The sequence below is a fragment of the Vipera berus genome, assembly GCF_964194415.1.
Source record: "Vipera berus genome assembly, chromosome: 1".
Classification (NCBI taxonomy): domain Eukaryota; kingdom Metazoa; phylum Chordata; class Lepidosauria; order Squamata; family Viperidae; genus Vipera; species Vipera berus.
The window spans coordinates 73,190,770-73,207,219 of NC_138202.1; the positions used below are offsets into that span (position 1 = coordinate 73,190,770).

At 40.3% G+C, this 16,450-nt stretch overlaps 1 protein-coding gene across 4 annotated transcripts in view; it reads left to right on the forward strand.

The window, feature by feature from the left end:
- The window catches only part of ACTN1 (actinin alpha 1), a 66,330-nt gene that overhangs the window by 48,172 nt on the left and 1,708 nt on the right, over nucleotides 1-16,450 (forward strand). For all 4 annotated transcript variants that reach the window (XM_081312620.1, XM_081312621.1, XM_081312622.1 and 1 more), the window contains 6 exons: nucleotides 835-1,017; nucleotides 5,240-5,374; nucleotides 8,029-8,208; nucleotides 9,943-10,089; nucleotides 12,421-12,501; nucleotides 15,233-15,391. In XM_081312620.1, coding sequence (XP_081168746.1) covers nucleotides 835-1,017; nucleotides 5,240-5,374; nucleotides 8,029-8,208; nucleotides 9,943-10,089; nucleotides 12,421-12,501; nucleotides 15,233-15,391 — 885 coding nt within the window. The remainder of the gene's footprint in view (nucleotides 1-834; nucleotides 1,018-5,239; nucleotides 5,375-8,028; nucleotides 8,209-9,942; nucleotides 10,090-12,420; nucleotides 12,502-15,232; nucleotides 15,392-16,450) is intronic.

Below are 16,450 nucleotides of genomic sequence, written 5' to 3' on the forward strand. Positions count from 1 at the left end.
GAGCGTCATGCAGACGCCAGCAGCCTGTTTGCACATGTGCACGGATGCCAGCATACGTGCGTGCGGCCCAGATGCACGTGGGCAGCAGTGCGCGTGCCAAGGGTGCATGCATACTAGCCCCAGCGTTGTGCGTGCACCCATTTGCGCATGTGTGCCGCGCACATGCACATTTCCCTGCTGCTCCCTTTCCTTCTGGGCCACCAAGCCAGAAAGGTTGGGGAACTCTGTTTTAATGCATACAAGTAAAATTCTTAAACCCAGATCTAATGCTCAAAGGAGAGATGAGCTATTTCATTTGAAAACATTAGTCTGGATATCTAAAACTGTCAGTAGTTGGTAAGCCATGGGACATGTCTATTTTGGATGTCCGTGAACTTGATAGAATCAAAATGCAAGTTTGGCTGTAGTCTGTCATGGATTTTTGTTGAATGAATATGTGAAAAGGTAGCCTTAGTCAAAAATGCAGAGGTATGCTTTTATGTTTAAAAAAGAAAAAAAATCCTATTCCTGCATCAGAAAGAATTAGCTGTAATCTTAAATTTATCCCTTAAACGATATAAAACTTTAGCCTCCAAGGTTGTTAAAGAGAAGGTATGTCTTATAATGTTTCTGGCATATCCTTAAGCAGCTACACTATAGGAAATTGTATTTGCATCAATTAAATTTTCTCTTTCCAAATTGTTTTTGAAAATTCTAATCTCTGTAAAAGAATGATGCCATGTGCTTCTCTGTTGATCTGTTATATATAGATTTTTCTGCGCTGTGCAAGGGTTTATAATGTTATATTTAAGAAAGTGTGTCATTTATCATGATTATGTAATTTTGTTTTGTCAGGGACTGACCACAGCCCATGAACAGTTTAAAGCTACCTTGCCAGATGCTGACAAAGAGCGACAAGCTATCCTAGGCATCCACAATGAAGTGTCAAAAATTGTCCAGACCTACCATGTCAACATGGCAGGAAACAATCCCTACACCACTATCAGCCCACAGGAAATCAATGGCAAATGGGACCATGTGAGTTGCTTTCAAGATTAAGCTGTTTGTCTCTGGGCATTCTGGCACTTTTTTAGTGGTTCATTGCTTGCATCTTCTTTGTGGAGTAAATCTTCCTGAGTTCAGTGGGATTTTATACTGCATAAGTATATATTAGATCTGCAACTTCTGTGTAAATTCTCTCAGGTGCCCAATATTTTGTGCAACTTTTCTGTTGCACATCTCTTGTTTTATAGGAAAGAAATCTTTGATGTTGATTTTGGGGTGACTTGCTCCCTCCTGAATCAGGAGGCGAGGGAGGAGCCCCTGCAGGGTCGTGCCGAGGAGTTTAGTCAATATCTGGCGGATAAAATCTCTCAGATTCGGGCCGGCTTGGACTCCAACTGGGCAGAGTCTGACGATGGGGAATCGAGCGGTCTTGGGAACATTACTTGGGAAGAATTTGATCCTGTGACTCCGGAAGAAGTGGACAGGATCATGGGGAGGCTGAGTTCCACCACGTGTTTATTGGACCCATGCCCCTCCTGGCTGGTTTATGCAGCTCGGGAGGGGACATGAGGCTGGCTCCAGGCGGTAATAACTGCTTCTTTGAGAGAGAGTAGCTTCCCAACCGCCTTGAAGGAGGCGGTGGTGAGGCCCCTCCTCAAGAAGCCTGCCCTGGACGCAGCCATTTTGAACAACTATTGTCCGGTCTCCAACCTTCGCTTTTTAGCGAAGGTTGTTGAGAGTGTGGTGGCACATCAGCTTCCTCTGTTCCTGGAGGAAGCGGATTATCTGGACCCCTACCAATCGGGCTTTAGGCCCGGATACAGCACGGAGACGGCATTGGTCGCACTGGTGAATGATCTCTGGCGGGCTCGGGACAGGGGTTGCTCCTCTGTCCTAGTCCTATTAGACCTCTCAGCGGCTTTTGATACCATCAACCATGGTATCCTACTGTGGCGCCTCAGGGGGTTGGGAGTGGGAGGCACTGTTTTACAGTGGTTCTCCTCCTACCTCCTGAGTCGTTCGCAGTCAGTGTTGGCAGGGGGGCAGAGGTCGGCCTCGAGGCCTCTCGTTTGTGGAGTCCCTCAGGGGTCGGTCCTCTCACCCCTTCTGTTCAACATCTATATGAAGCCGCTAGGTGAGATCATTCGTGGTTTTGGGGTTGGGTATCATCAGTACGCTGATGATACCCAGCTTTTTATTTCCACCCCAGATCAACCCGGTGATGCCCTCGACGTGATGTCCCGTTGCCTGGAGGCAGTGAGGGTCTGGATGGGGAGGAACAGGCTTCGTCTAAATCCCGACAAGACCGAGTGGCTGTGCATACCGGCATCTCGGGTTGTCCACTCTATTCCATCTTTATCAATAGGGGGCGAGGTGTTACCCCCCGTAGATAGGGCTCGCAACCTGGGTGTCCTCCTTGACTCACAGCTCAGTTTAGAAGATCATATAGGAGCTGTGACCAGGGGGGCTTTTGCCCAGGTTCTCCTGGTGCACCAGTTGCGGCCCTATTTGGACCTAGATGCCCTACGCACAGTCACTCATGCGCTCGTGACCTCTCGGATAGGCTACTGCAACGCTCTCTACATGGGGCTGCCCTTGAATACCACTCGGAGGCTCCAGCTGGTGCAGAATGCGGCCGCGTGAGTTGTGATGGGGGTCTCCCGATACTCCCATGTAACAGCTCTGCTCCGCGAGCTGCATTGGCTTCCAGTTGCCTTCAAGGTGCTGGTGATGACCTATAAAGCCCTAAATGGCATGGGCCCGGATTATTTACGGGAGTACCTTTTGCCGGCGTTAACTTCCCATCATCCTGTGCGCTCCCACAGAGAGGGCCTCCTCAGGGTGCCGTCGGTCAGGGAATGTCAACTGGCGGCCCCCAGGGGGAGAGCATTCTCTGTGGGCACGCCTGCCCTCTGGAATCAGCTCCCTGTTGAGCTCTGGATGGCTCCCGACCTTCGCTCTTTTCTGAAGACTTGGCTATTTGAACTTGCCGGCCTGGACTGAGGGTTTGGGATTTTAGATTTTAAATTTTAAATTTTAGAACGTGTTTTATTGTTTAGGCTACTTGGTTTAATTTATTTTAATTTTTGTATATTATGTGTTGTATATAGCGTTTTAATTGCCCTGTACACCGCCCCGAGTCCTTCGGGAGAAGGGTGATATATAAATCCAAATAATAAATAAATAAATAAAAGCTAATTCTGAATTATGTCTTACTCTTGACCTGTCAAAGGATAGGTATTTACTGAGAGGCATGATAGATTAAACCAGCCTTTCTCTATCTGTTGCCCTACAAGTATTAATAATGCAGATACCAGAATTCTTAGCTAGCATGGCCAAAACCTGGGAGATTTCAATAGAAGTGGTCTGAATATTTTTGATAGGTACTAGATTGTGGAAAGGTAGTTGTAGCTATTAGCGTTATTGCAGATTAAAAATGATTTATTTGGAATTTATATAGAAACTTTGGTGTTTGTACAGGCTGATCTCCTAATGTGTTTAGTGCGTGCCTCATCTGTGGAGATTGTATTATCTGTGGGTGTGAGTTCAGTTAAACTGAAGACCTTATGGTAATAATGGTTTTATTTTCAGTCAATGTAGCAAATATTTGTTGTTAGCTGCGAACTCGTGTCCGACCCATCGCGACCCTATGGACAACATTCCTCCAGGCCTTTCTGTCGTCTACCATCTTCTGGAGTCCATTTAAGCTCACGCCTACTGCTTCAGTGACTCCATCCAGCCACCTCATTCTCTGTCGTCCCCTTCTTCTATTGCCCTCGATCTTTCCCAGCATTAGGCTCTTCTCCAGTGAGTCCTTCCTTCTCATTAGGTGGCCAAAGTATTTGAGTTTTAGCTTCAGGATCTGGCCTTCTAAAGAGCAGTCAGGATTGATCTCCTCTAGGACTGACCGGTTTGATCGCCTTGCAGTCCAAGGGACTCGCAGGAGTCTTCTCCAGCACCATAGTTCAAAGGCCTCAATTCTTTGGCGCTCAGCCTTTCTTATGGTCCAACTTTCACTGCCATACATTGCAACTGGGAAGACCATAGCCTTGACTATACGCACTTTTGTTGACAGGGTGATGTCTCTGCTTTTTAGTGTGCTGTCTAGATTTGCCATGGCTTTCCTCCCCAGGAGCAAGCGTCTTTTAATTTCTTGGCTACAGTCCCCATCTTCAGTGATATTGGAGCCCAGGAAAATAAAATCTGTCACTACCTCCATTTCTTCCCCATCTATTTGCCAGGAATTGAGAGGGCCAGATGCCATGATCTTGGTTTTCTTAATGTTAAGTTTCAACCCAAGTTTTGCACTCTCCTTCTTCACCCGCAACAAGAGGCTCTTTAGTTCTTCTTCACTTTCTGCCATTAGAGTGGTATCATCTGCGTATCTTAGGTTGTTGATATTTCTTCCGGCAATCTTAATTCCAACTTTTGATTCATCTAGCCCTGCCTTTCTCATGATGTGCTCTGCATATAAGTTAAATAGGCAGGGCGACAGTATACAGCCTTGCCGGACTCCTTTCCCAATTTTGAACCAATCAGTGGTTCCATGTCCAGTTCTCACTGTTGCTTCTTGACCCGCATATAGGTTTCTCAAGAGACAAATAAGATGGTCTGGTACTCCCATCTCTTTAAGAACTTGCCACAGTTTGTTATGATCCACACAATCAAAGGCTTTAGCATAGTCAATGAAGCAGAAGTAGATGTTTTTCTGGAACTCCCTAGCTTTCTCCATGATCCAGCGTATGTTGGCAATTTGATCTCTAGTTCCTCTGCCTCTTCGAAATCCTGCCTGTACTTCTGGTAGTTCTCGATCCACATACTGCTGAAGTCTAGCTTGTAGGATTTTAAGCATGACTTTACTAGCATGAGAAATGAGTGCAATGGTGCGATAGTTTGAACATTCTTTGGCACTGCCTTTCTTTGGAATTGGAATGTAAACTGATCTTTTCCAATCCTGTGGCCACTGTTGAGTTTTCCAAATTTGCTGGCAAATTGAGTGTAGCACTTTTACTGCATCGTCTTTTAAGATTTTGAATAGCTCAGCTGGAATACTGTCACCTCCACTAGCTTTGTTGTTGCTCAGCTTTTCTAAGGCCCACTTCACTTCACATTCTAGGATGTCTGGCTCGAGGTCAGTGACCACCTCATTGTGATTATCAGGGACATTAAGCTCACCTATTTCAGAATCCTTTTTGTTTGTTCACGTTTGACAATACTGAGCAAAAGATTCTGTATTTTTATATTTTTGCTAAAGGTGAGACAGCTTGTACCCAGGAGAGATCAGGCCCTGATGGAAGAACATGCACGCCAACAGCATAACGAGAAACTCCGCAAGCAATTTGGGGCTCAGGCCAATGTCATTGGGCCCTGGATCCAAACCAAGATGGAGGTAAAACCTGGATGTTTAATTGGATGCTTTTCTGCTGAAGAACTTACTCTATTGAAACATAATCCAAAAAGAGAAAGAAAGATCTAAGCTGCTTCCATAGTTGATTTGGGGACATTTTGGGCCCTGCACACTAGCTACACTCTTTGGGGATTAATGCCCTTCTTACTTCATAAGGCGCCATTGATCTGGGGGAGGTTTTCGGCTGCTGAACTTCAGCTGCTACTGCATAAAAAATGCTGAAAGAAGGTATTGTAGAGGTGGGGCTTCCAGTTAATATGGTGAGATGAGAAGCTGAGCCTCGCAATAGCTCCTCTATTAAAAATAAGTTAAATATTCTACTTCTGGCCAAATTTATGTCAAAGTTAAGTCTGTTTGAAAAGCTACTTTACAAAAATGTTTAAGGGACTTGACTTATCATAACATTATGTCACTGCACGGAAAATGCCATATTGTAGCAATTCTTCTGGTGCTGATGGTTTCCCATGGTGGCAACTGTTGCCTCATCCTCATCCTGGCTTCTTTAGTCTTCTTCTGAAGACAGGGGTCACCCAGCACTGGCTGTCATCCCCTGTCCTCTTGCGAATAAAGGTGATCTTTGCCTACACCACAAAATGTGATGAGGCAACAAAGCGTACGGGTGGGAACAATGCTTGCTGGACAACACACTTTCAGGCTTCATAAATATTGATTTCATATTTGTTTGCTTACAGTAAAAGCTCATAGATTATATTAGCTACTTTATTGCAGGCACCAAAAAGTCATTTACACACAAAAGCGTTCCTGAATATATATGGTTTATATATACACTCTAGTTCTTTACTTCACAGTCTTTTGAATCAACAGAAATTCAGCTGTTCTCTTCCAAGCCTTGACATCAGTCGATTATGTTTTCGACTTCACCAGCTTCTAGCCTTATAAACTATCCTTGGAAAGTTTGGAGGGACAAAATGCCGGCTCTGCCATTTGCTTATTTTTAACCCAGGGTCTCTATTGTCATGAAATGTTTAAGCATGCGCTAGTAGGAGGGATACTTAATAACTATGAAATTATGAGATAGACATGCCATTTGAGGACCCAGATTGTTGGGGGCAATTAAGCTGACTTTGTAATAATGCCGCTTGGGGGGTGTATGAAAGCCCTAATAAGCAGACATATACATAGAATGAAGGCTACTGCTAAGCTTGTAAGCCGCCCTGAGTCTTCGGAGAAGGGCGGGATATAAATGGAATTAAAATAAAAAAAATAAAAAAAATAAATAAAAATAAAATTTTTGCATTTTGTATAGAGATGCAGCTTACTGACTCTGCACTTGATTAGATATAGTGTGCAATCTAATACTCCTTTCAGCTTATCTATAGAAGAGCACTGTCCCAGCACTGTAAGCAATTTTAGTATGGAAATTCCTCTGGTGAGTAGCTATCTAGTGCTTTCCCTTCCTCTGAAGTCAAAAAGCACATCGTTATATAGAGGTATTTAATGGCCAATGCCAAAAATTCTTATTGCTTATGGATAAAATTGTGGCATTTTTTTAAAAAAATCCAAAAATTTGGACCCTGCTCATTCTGACACTATAAGATAGGCACACATCACAGAGTGTAGAATGATCCTTTGCCTTGTACAGTCCCTCCATGTTTCATTTGCTTAGATAGAAGAAGCACACTTTTTTCAGATAAACATGAGAAACGTCCCATTTATTCTTGACTCTTACATGGGATCAAGAATTGAGGAGAAAAACTGTAAACCTGAATCCCGCTCTCATTTGTACCATTCTCATGGAATTGGCCTTTATGATCAATTGGTTTCATATAATCAGCAATAAATTCATTATGCCACCGCCATTATGAACTAGGCAAGCCAAAATAATTTCAGCAGAATATTGAGGCCACATCTGTTTGTCCACAGAGCATTGGTATTCAGAATGATCTCTTCAGAAATCTGTTTGGGGGAATTTGACCAAGGATTGTGGACAAATGAACATGAGACACATGTTGGGGCCACATTGAGCTTTTGTATTTTAAGTATATTTTTTCAGATTTGTTCCTTTTTAATTAGCTTTTGATTAACTTTATAATGGCTCACAATTGGATGCATCTCTACATTGACTGCAAACCATCTTGTGTGCTTTGCCTTTTATTGCATTTTGCAATAATTTCATTGCCTCTATTGCATTTTTATCTGAAAAGGAAGTTACTGCCAATTATGAATTAAGGATTTAAAACAGGTTTCCTCCATATGGTACCCTTCAGATGCATTGGACTTCCTTTTCTCATCTTGCAGCCAAAGGTCTATTACTTGGAGAGGATGGGAAATGCAGTTCAATATACTTGTGTCAAGTTAGACAGCAGTTTCAGTGATTAGTGTCTGAGATAAGAAGTGCACTATATTTTTCTGTAGTGAAATAAGTATGAAGACGTCCTTCAGTGGTAGGGGAAGCCCCAAGGTAGATATTCTCCATCCACACCAGAGAAGACATAAGATCTAGTGTTCTGTTGTGTTTACCTTTCCTCTAAAAAAGCTTGCAAGTCAATTGAATTCTTTTGAGACCACAAGGCCTGTGGTTAAAGCATTTTAGTTCATTTAGGGAACAGTTGGAGCAAATGCCTTTCATGTTGGAACTTGTTACTTACCTCCCTGTTTCCTTTGGGCTACTACAGGAGATTGGCCGCATCTCCATAGAGATGCATGGGACTCTGGAGGACCAGCTGAATCACCTGCGGCAGTACGAGAAGAGCATCGTGAACTATAAACCAAAGATTGATCAGCTGGAAGGAGATCACCAGTTGATTCAGGAGGCTCTGATTTTTGATAATAAGCACACCAACTACACTATGGAGGTAAAGACTGGAGTATTGTATAAGCTTGCAAGGAAAGGATCTTTGAAGAGAATGAATGTTTGTATTACACACTCCTGCTGTGTGTAAAAGAATTCCTTGCCAAAGGATGGCAGACCAATATTGGTTGACACTGACATTATGTATAAATATAAATAAATGCAATGCAATATTTGCTGTACTGTAAGCAAAGGCATGTTAGGGAGACCTCAAAAGTCCAAAGTTTCTACTTGGATCTCCTTAGTTTAAGATAAACATAGGAATGTGGTGCAGTTGGCAGCTGCTGTTCTCATACAATGAAGGTTGCACAGCACTTAGAGATTATTTTAGGAAGAGGAATCCTAGAGTTTAGAGCAAGGGTGCACTTTTTTCGGAGCATAGTGTGGTTGTTGAAACAAATGGCTACCATGGAAGTCTTATCCATTCACAAAATAGCAATCATTGTAAGTGTGGCCAATTACAAAGCACCCATTTGTCACTTCATCCTTTACCAAATTGATGAGTTTCTTTCCCTCTACATTCTGTAACTCTGCAGGATGCTCACTCAATCTCCAATTTACCACAAAATTATTGGGGGGGGGGAGGTAAAGTGGGCACATTTTCAAACAAAGCAGTTAACTGCCTTTGCTTACCCTTTTGATTTTCTGAAAATACTTAAGTTTCCTGTATGGAATATAAGGAAGTTCTAGTGGTTTAGTTTGGAGCCTGCCAGCTTCCTTTCTAATTTTGTCTAAAAGTAAGTAATATTTGAAACATTTCAAAACGAGTGTAGAACAGAAAGCATGGCAGGCCCCAAGGCATGTTTGTCTCCATGACCACCATGTTGGAGATCCCAGGGGTAAAGCAAAAGCCCTCAGAGAATTAAAAAAGGCTTTGCCATCACTGTGTCTGGCAGTAATTACAATATGCCAGCTGTTGTTTCCAAGACTGTCTCAGGCACCAGTCATCTGCGTTAGAGAAACAGGATTTTTTTTTTAATTGTCAGAGTACCGTTGCATCAACTTCTCTAAAAAGGACACAGGGAGCAAAGATTTAATCCTCTTTATCTATATATACAGAAATAGAAAATAGAAATGGAGCCAATGGAAAGATGTTTTGTGTGTGTATATGCAATTAATGAAAAAGATGGTTTGTGTATGGCCCAATTCCAAATCGGCATGTTCTGTAAAGCAAAGAGTTACATGCTCACATTTAATAGAACGAATAACCTGCCCATAAAATCTAGAAATACCTTTATCCCTAAGGTGTGTTTCTTTTTTTAGGTTATTGACATTGGTGTTGTTTCTTAGCCACATATGTAGACCTTCTCCAGGAAGTCTATCCTCAACTAGGCCCTTTGGTACTCTCAGTGGCGCACTCATCTTCACTGTAACTCAGTTGTTCTCTTCTTCTCTTTCCTTCCGTTTTCCTACCATTATGGGTTTCTGAAGGAAGCTGGGTCTTCATATAAAGTAGTACCTTTTCCTATTAACAAATTTTATTAAATGGCATATGTTTTTGTTTACAATAGTTTATGCCTTTTTATAAAATTTGTTAGTCAGAAAAGGTGCTACCAAACTCTTGATATTTTGCTAACACGGTTTTCTCCTATAGGGTTTTCACATAATATCACTACCTAAGGAACATTTGTTTCAAGATTTCCTTGACTTCATTTGATGCCTTCTTAGGCATCAAATACTGCCCCTCAGCCTAAAATGTCTGGAAATAAGATATCTTTGTTTGTTTTTTTCCTTCCAGCACATCAGAGTGGGTTGGGAGCAGCTTCTCACAACAACTGCTAGAACTATCAATGAAGTGGAGAACCAGATTTTGACTCGGGACGCCAAAGGAATTAGCCAGGAACAGATGAATGAATTCCGTGCCTCCTTCAATCACTTTGACAGGGTAAGAAGGAAAAAAAATAGCAATACTTGTAAGCACTCAGAGGGAGTCTCCTGGGGCTGAATGAAAATTGAAACCCCAAATCCTAGTGTCAGTCCAAATATTATTTTGAAATCCTTTGTGAAACCCTTAAAACCAGCATCTTTCAAAGGAAAGGTTAATAGAAACAGTTGAACGACATAGTTCATTCATTCTCAATTTTTCTGGCTCAATATTCTCAGATGAAAATTTAAAGGCCCAGATTCATTGGGTGAGACTAGTTCTTAGTAGCTAATGATCACAGAGTTGTTTTATTATTTATCAACAATGTATTTATATGTAATTCCATAGCTAGGTTTATATACGTAATTTCAATATTTTACATTTAAACAGCATTATTCCCCATTCATAAGCCTTTTTGAGAGATTTAAGCCAAATCTCAGAAAAGACAAAGCATATATACCACTAAAATCAGAGCAAATTGGTTTTGCTATGGGCAAGCAGTTGTGTCTTCCTTTCAGAAACAGTCTCTGTTCTTGGCTGTATCTCCTCTGTTTCACATTTGCTTTTACCTCAGGAGGGTTTTTAGAACTTTTTCTCAAAAAGATCCCGGGCAACTTTCATAATATAACTCACCCCACAACTTAAGACACTGGATCTAGGTTACATGCCTTATTCATTATGACCACAAGGCACTTAGTCTGGCTTCCCATGTAGTTACAAGACCAGAAGTCAGATCATGATCTAACAGTATGCAGTAAAACTCGACTCTGTTTAATTCTTTGCCTTAGCTGCAATTCAGTAGAGTTTATATGTTCTGTGGGATTTCTTGATTTCCATTTTAATACTGTGCTGGTTCACGTGATGCAACAAATCAGCACTCTAGCATTACCATTTCCAGTGTTGTTTTTTTGTAAGAAAAAAGGTGCCGGAACTCACATCCTGTTAATCTTTTATTTAAAAAAATTATATATTCAGTTCTTAGCAGGAACGGTGGTTGAGAAGTAATTAGTATTTTTTTTCATTTTTAAATTTTGGGGTCACACTTTTACACTAAAAATTAAAAAAAGATTTTCAATTCTCACCAATGATTTTTTAAAATAAAGAAATTATTTACCTTTCGCACGTAGTCAATCACTGTACACACACCCACACGTCAGTTGTGTAACAAAACATAATGGTCACCGCTCGCAGTAAACACTCAGCGCACGACTACACGACCAATCACAAGCCGAGCAGTGCCACAAGCCATGCAGCGCCATCGCAACCAGCACGAATGAAGTACACATGCATCGGACTCAACACACAAGCAGCCTTCATGCACCATTTTAATGATTTTGCCGCCGACCTGCTATGCTCGACAGGGTGATTCAGGTCCACATGGATCAAACATCAAATTTTCAAGTTACTTTTAAAACTTAGAAAATCTGTCGAAAAAAGGTGCCAGAACTCCATTCCAGTACGTTCTATGACAAAAAAAGCACTGACCATATCTATTGACTTCTCCTGTGATTGTGTGTGGCTAAGATACTACAGACTGCTCAATCTGTAGTTTGTTTAGCATTTGCTATGAACCATAAATTCTGGGTTGTTTCTGTAGATTTTTTTTTCTGGCTTCTTCATTTCATTTTATTTGTTTTAAGTTGAACAAGTAGGAACCATTGGTTCAGACAACAGGGTGAAAAATCTGCATCCATTCACAGGAAAATCCAGTGCCATGCCACGTGAACCATTTTTTAAATAGCTATATGTATGTATTTCTAAATCAAAGATGAACATTGAAAATATCAAACAGAATTCTAATGCAGATTTAGGCGTTTTGATTAAAAATTACTGCACCTGGTTAAAATGTAGTTGTTACTTGTAAAAGAATATCCTTTCTGACATTACTACAACTTCTTAGGACCTATAATTTACTTCAGAAGATTTTATTCTTATTTTGAGAGCACGATTTTGAATTCATTGTCTTTGTGTGCTTGGCTGTTGGGGAAATATGGCAATTCTAAAGTTATATAATCAATGATGAGGGGTGATATGATGGGCAGAGCCACTTTCGACGCTTGGTATTAGCAGTGGTTGTTATGCGCACACTTGGCTAGTCAGGTCACATTTTATGAATAATAATTTATTTTTTTTAATGCATTGGCACAATGAAATGGTAACACGGTATCTAACCTGTGCACTTTTTATTCTCCCTCCCTCTGTCTTTTTCTGCATGCTGTTCTTCTTCCATGTATCTTCCTTCATTCACTGCATGGTGCACTTCTGTTTTTTCCGCCCCACACCTCCTTTCTGTTCCTTGGTTTTACATCACCATCGATGCATGTCCTGCTATCTGATACACTGCATAACCAGGACCACTCCGGCACTCTTGGCCCTGAAGAATTTAAAGCCTGCCTCATCAGCTTGGGTTACGATATTGGAAATGATGCGCAGGTACTGAATGCTAGTGGGAAACATCTGCAGATCTTGAAAAATGAAGAAATAACCATTTTTTTCCTCCTCTTTTTTTTTGTTTTGTTTTAATCCATCTCCTGTCAACGCTCTTATATTTTGTTGCACATATTTCCATGTATTACTTTCTGGTTTTTCCCACAACTCCACTGTGCTATTTCTTTTTATGCATTTTCAAACTTGCGTGTTAAACTTTCTATTTGTCTAATTCCCTAAAATCTTGCTGTCTTGTCTTCGCTTTTTCATTTTTTCCATTTCTTTTATATCCCCGTAACTATTTCTCTGTTTGTCTACATTTAAATTTCCATTTCATCTTTATGAAAAATGTCCAAATCTTATTTTCTCATTTAATTTTAATGTTCATTACATGCAATGCTTTATCTGCCATTCCTTCTTAATGCATATCCATTGCTTATAACATCTTCTATGAGTTCATCTCTTCTTGGACTTTTCTCCCCATTTCTGTTTCTTCCTCCCCCCCCCTCTTTTTTTTCTTCTTCTTCTGTTTTTAAATTACTCTTTGTAGAAGAAGACTGGCATGATGGATGCTGAAGATTTCCACACCTTCCTAATCTCCATTGGTTACAATATGGTAATGTAGATTGAACAACACTTCTTTTCTTATTGGTATATTTGGCCCTTAAAAAGGAAAAGGGCATACATCAAAAAATTTAAGGTAAAAATTCATCAATCCGTGATTTTCAAACAGAAAATTATTTGAAATCTTATTGTGCTGAAAGAGAATTAATTATGGAAAGAATTGTCTAAATGCGAGCTATGTTTTTCAAAAGAAACAGAATGTTGCCTGATGTTAGTTCCTTTGGGAATCTTATGAATAAAAGAAGCAATATAGTAAAGACTGAATCAAAACTATATAAGGTCTATTCTCATGGGTTGTTTTCCTAAAATAATTAGTTTCATTACTAGCCCATCATGCAAGTGCATAACATTTCCTTTCAAGACCACACTTCTGCTGAAGGAGTAATTTTATTTTTCCAGACTGAAATTTCTAATAGTGTTAATTCCTTTAAACATTGGGAATGTAGAGATATTCTGTCACTGCTCTAGAAGACATCTAGTTGTGCATTTAACATGTACTCAATCCAAGAATCATGTTAGTAGAAAATATTAAAATGACAACAAGCATGTCCAGAATCTCTGAAGTCCACTAATGCCCACTAATCAGAGCAGTGACACCCACATGCCATTGGCATTCAGAAGGAGCCAGCACACATTTCTGCACCACCATATGTATGGTGTGTAATGTAGCACCTGTAATCCAGTGACAATTCCAGCAATGACCACATGTGGGCAGTTCAGCTTCTATTTAGATCATAGCGGCAGTGTTTCCATACTAATGGAATTTGCCCCCAATCCTGCAATTCCTCAGCCAAGACATTTTTGGCACATTTTGTGTTGTCAGCGTCCTACAATTCAGTAGTTGTATATTCCACCAGCAGCAGCTGACTGCTCTAACATTTCCAATGCACACATAGAGAGAGGTAAGCCATGGTGATCAAATTAAAGTTAGCTGTGATTTTTGGACGGCTTTCTGATCTCATTCCATTTGCAGCTAATCATGGTATGACTGTGAAGATCAGGCCAGATGTCTCAGTAGAAATGATAAAATACATTACTTGTGAATGAACTTACCTTGATTTTTGGATTTCAGTGACTGCTACAGGCTGACTTTATAGGTAGCGACTCAGAAGTTATTTTATCAAATCGGTTGGTTTCTAGTCCTTCTAAACCTTGATACAACCAGTTGTCACCTGTATTGGGCTAATCCTCATAATTTTCAATGAATTAAATTAAACAATATGTTAGTATCAGGTTATAAAACTGGATATGAACTGATTTACAATGTGCATATAGGTATACTTTAGCAACAGTAAAATATTACACGTTATCACTTATAAGTAAAAGCATCTAGTTGTTTCATCGATGGCATTGCGGAGGAAAAATGATCTTTAAAACAAAGATTTGAAAAGTCCATAGATAGAAATCTCAGTAGCCCTTAATTTGGAAAATATGCCTGATTTGTATGATAGGGGTAAAAAAAGTGGAGGCAGAGTTGAAAAGGAACCTCTAGTCTAGGAAGAGTAGAAAAAGAAAAGTTATAAGAAGGAGGGATACAAATGCAGAGTGCTGAAAAACTGGACACAGGCAAAAGATGAAGGGAGCAGAACTTGTCAGAGCTTTCTTTTTGCTGAAGTCACAGCATCTTCTAGGGAGAAATTTCAGATTGAATGGGATTTGTATATTCCTGTTGGGAAGCAGAACAGAGGGGAAAAGACAGAATCTGACCTTTCCTTTCCTGCAGCCATGTGAGTCTCTAACCCTAATCCTTCCCCCTTTTCCCTTTATGTTAGTTTGTATTTTATTGTTGGGGGGGAGTTGAAATTTAATAAAGCTATATTTTAAAAAAGGGGGAAAGATAAACTTCAAACATGTTGGATTTGGGTCCCTTGCATCTTCAAAATGCATTCAGATCTATTCTACTTTGGGCTGAGCATAGTGCTCTTTGCGTTAGTTGCTCTTCAATCTGGTTAAAACCCATGCTGATTGGAGATGATGGGCATTTTAGACCCATGCATTCAAAGGATAGGAAAATTATCTTAGGGAATAGTGTTATAAGTGCAAAAAATTTCTATTCAATTATTTCCTGCCGCTTTTGGATTAAATTGTTGCTGAATTTTATTTCCTGGCCCAGGGTGAGGCAGAATTTGCTCGAATCATGAGCATTGTGGATCCCAATCGCATTGGAGTAGTGACATTCCAGGCCTTCATTGACTTCATGTCCCGAGAAACGGCAGATACTGATACAGCTGACCAAGTTATGGCCTCTTTCAAGATCCTGGCTGGAGATAAAGTGAGTTCAGGTTGAGTGAAAAGAATTCTGACTTGTAGCAAAATTTAAGCTTGATTTCAGGCTCCTAAAATATAAATACAAAAGAAAGATTCCAGTGGCCACTATCCTACAGTGAAAAAATAATGTGGTTTTTATTGAACTACCTGAGCATCTGGAACTTTCCTTCAATTCACCAATATTTTATTTTTGTTTGAAGCAATGGAAAAAATAGTGGAATTGAAAGTTTAATAACGGATTGAATGCCTTACACATTCTCTTAAATATGTTTATTGAATTCATATCACTACAATAAGTAAAAACAACTCTGTATACATGTGCACACGCAGGCATTCAAGCCAGTATTTTGCCTGATCCCTCTCTAGATACATGCTCTAGCTATTCTGCTGTTATGATGGGATGGAGAGAGGCAATCCATGTCTTTGGCATTTATGACAAGGATTCAAAGGCCAAGTGGGAATAGATGTCTCAAGTTTTTAGTTGTCAGTTATTTTTGTGCTATAGACTTGTAATGGTAATTTTCAACTTAGGGCCACAACTTGAACCAGAATTTTGGTCACTAAGCAAAATTAAAATTGTGACCAGACACAATTTTACAACTATTTTTATTGTGGTCATTAAGTGAATCATGGTTGTTAAGCAAATTACATGGTGTCAGACACAAATAAACAGATTCATACATGAAGAGCTATTTTATTGCTCATGTCTATTTCACAGGAATCTTTCAGACTGGTAATCTGCACCTGGGCCACACTTGATCAGGTCCAATGGCATTCAGGGAATGGGGGAATCAGACCATACCATCTTATGCCTATGTAATGACTCCAGATTAATTCCCCACTTGACTCTTCTCCATAGCTTGGCCAGTCTCTCTGTCTCTCTCTCTTTCTCTGTCTCTCTCTCTCTCTCTCTCCCCCCCCCATCTCTTACATATGTTCATTAAGCAAATCCAACTTCTCCTGTTGACTTTATTTATTGGAAGCCATCTGGAGAAGTCACAAACTTTGATCACATGCCACAAAACTCTGCAACCATCATAAATGTGAACTGGTTGCAATCATG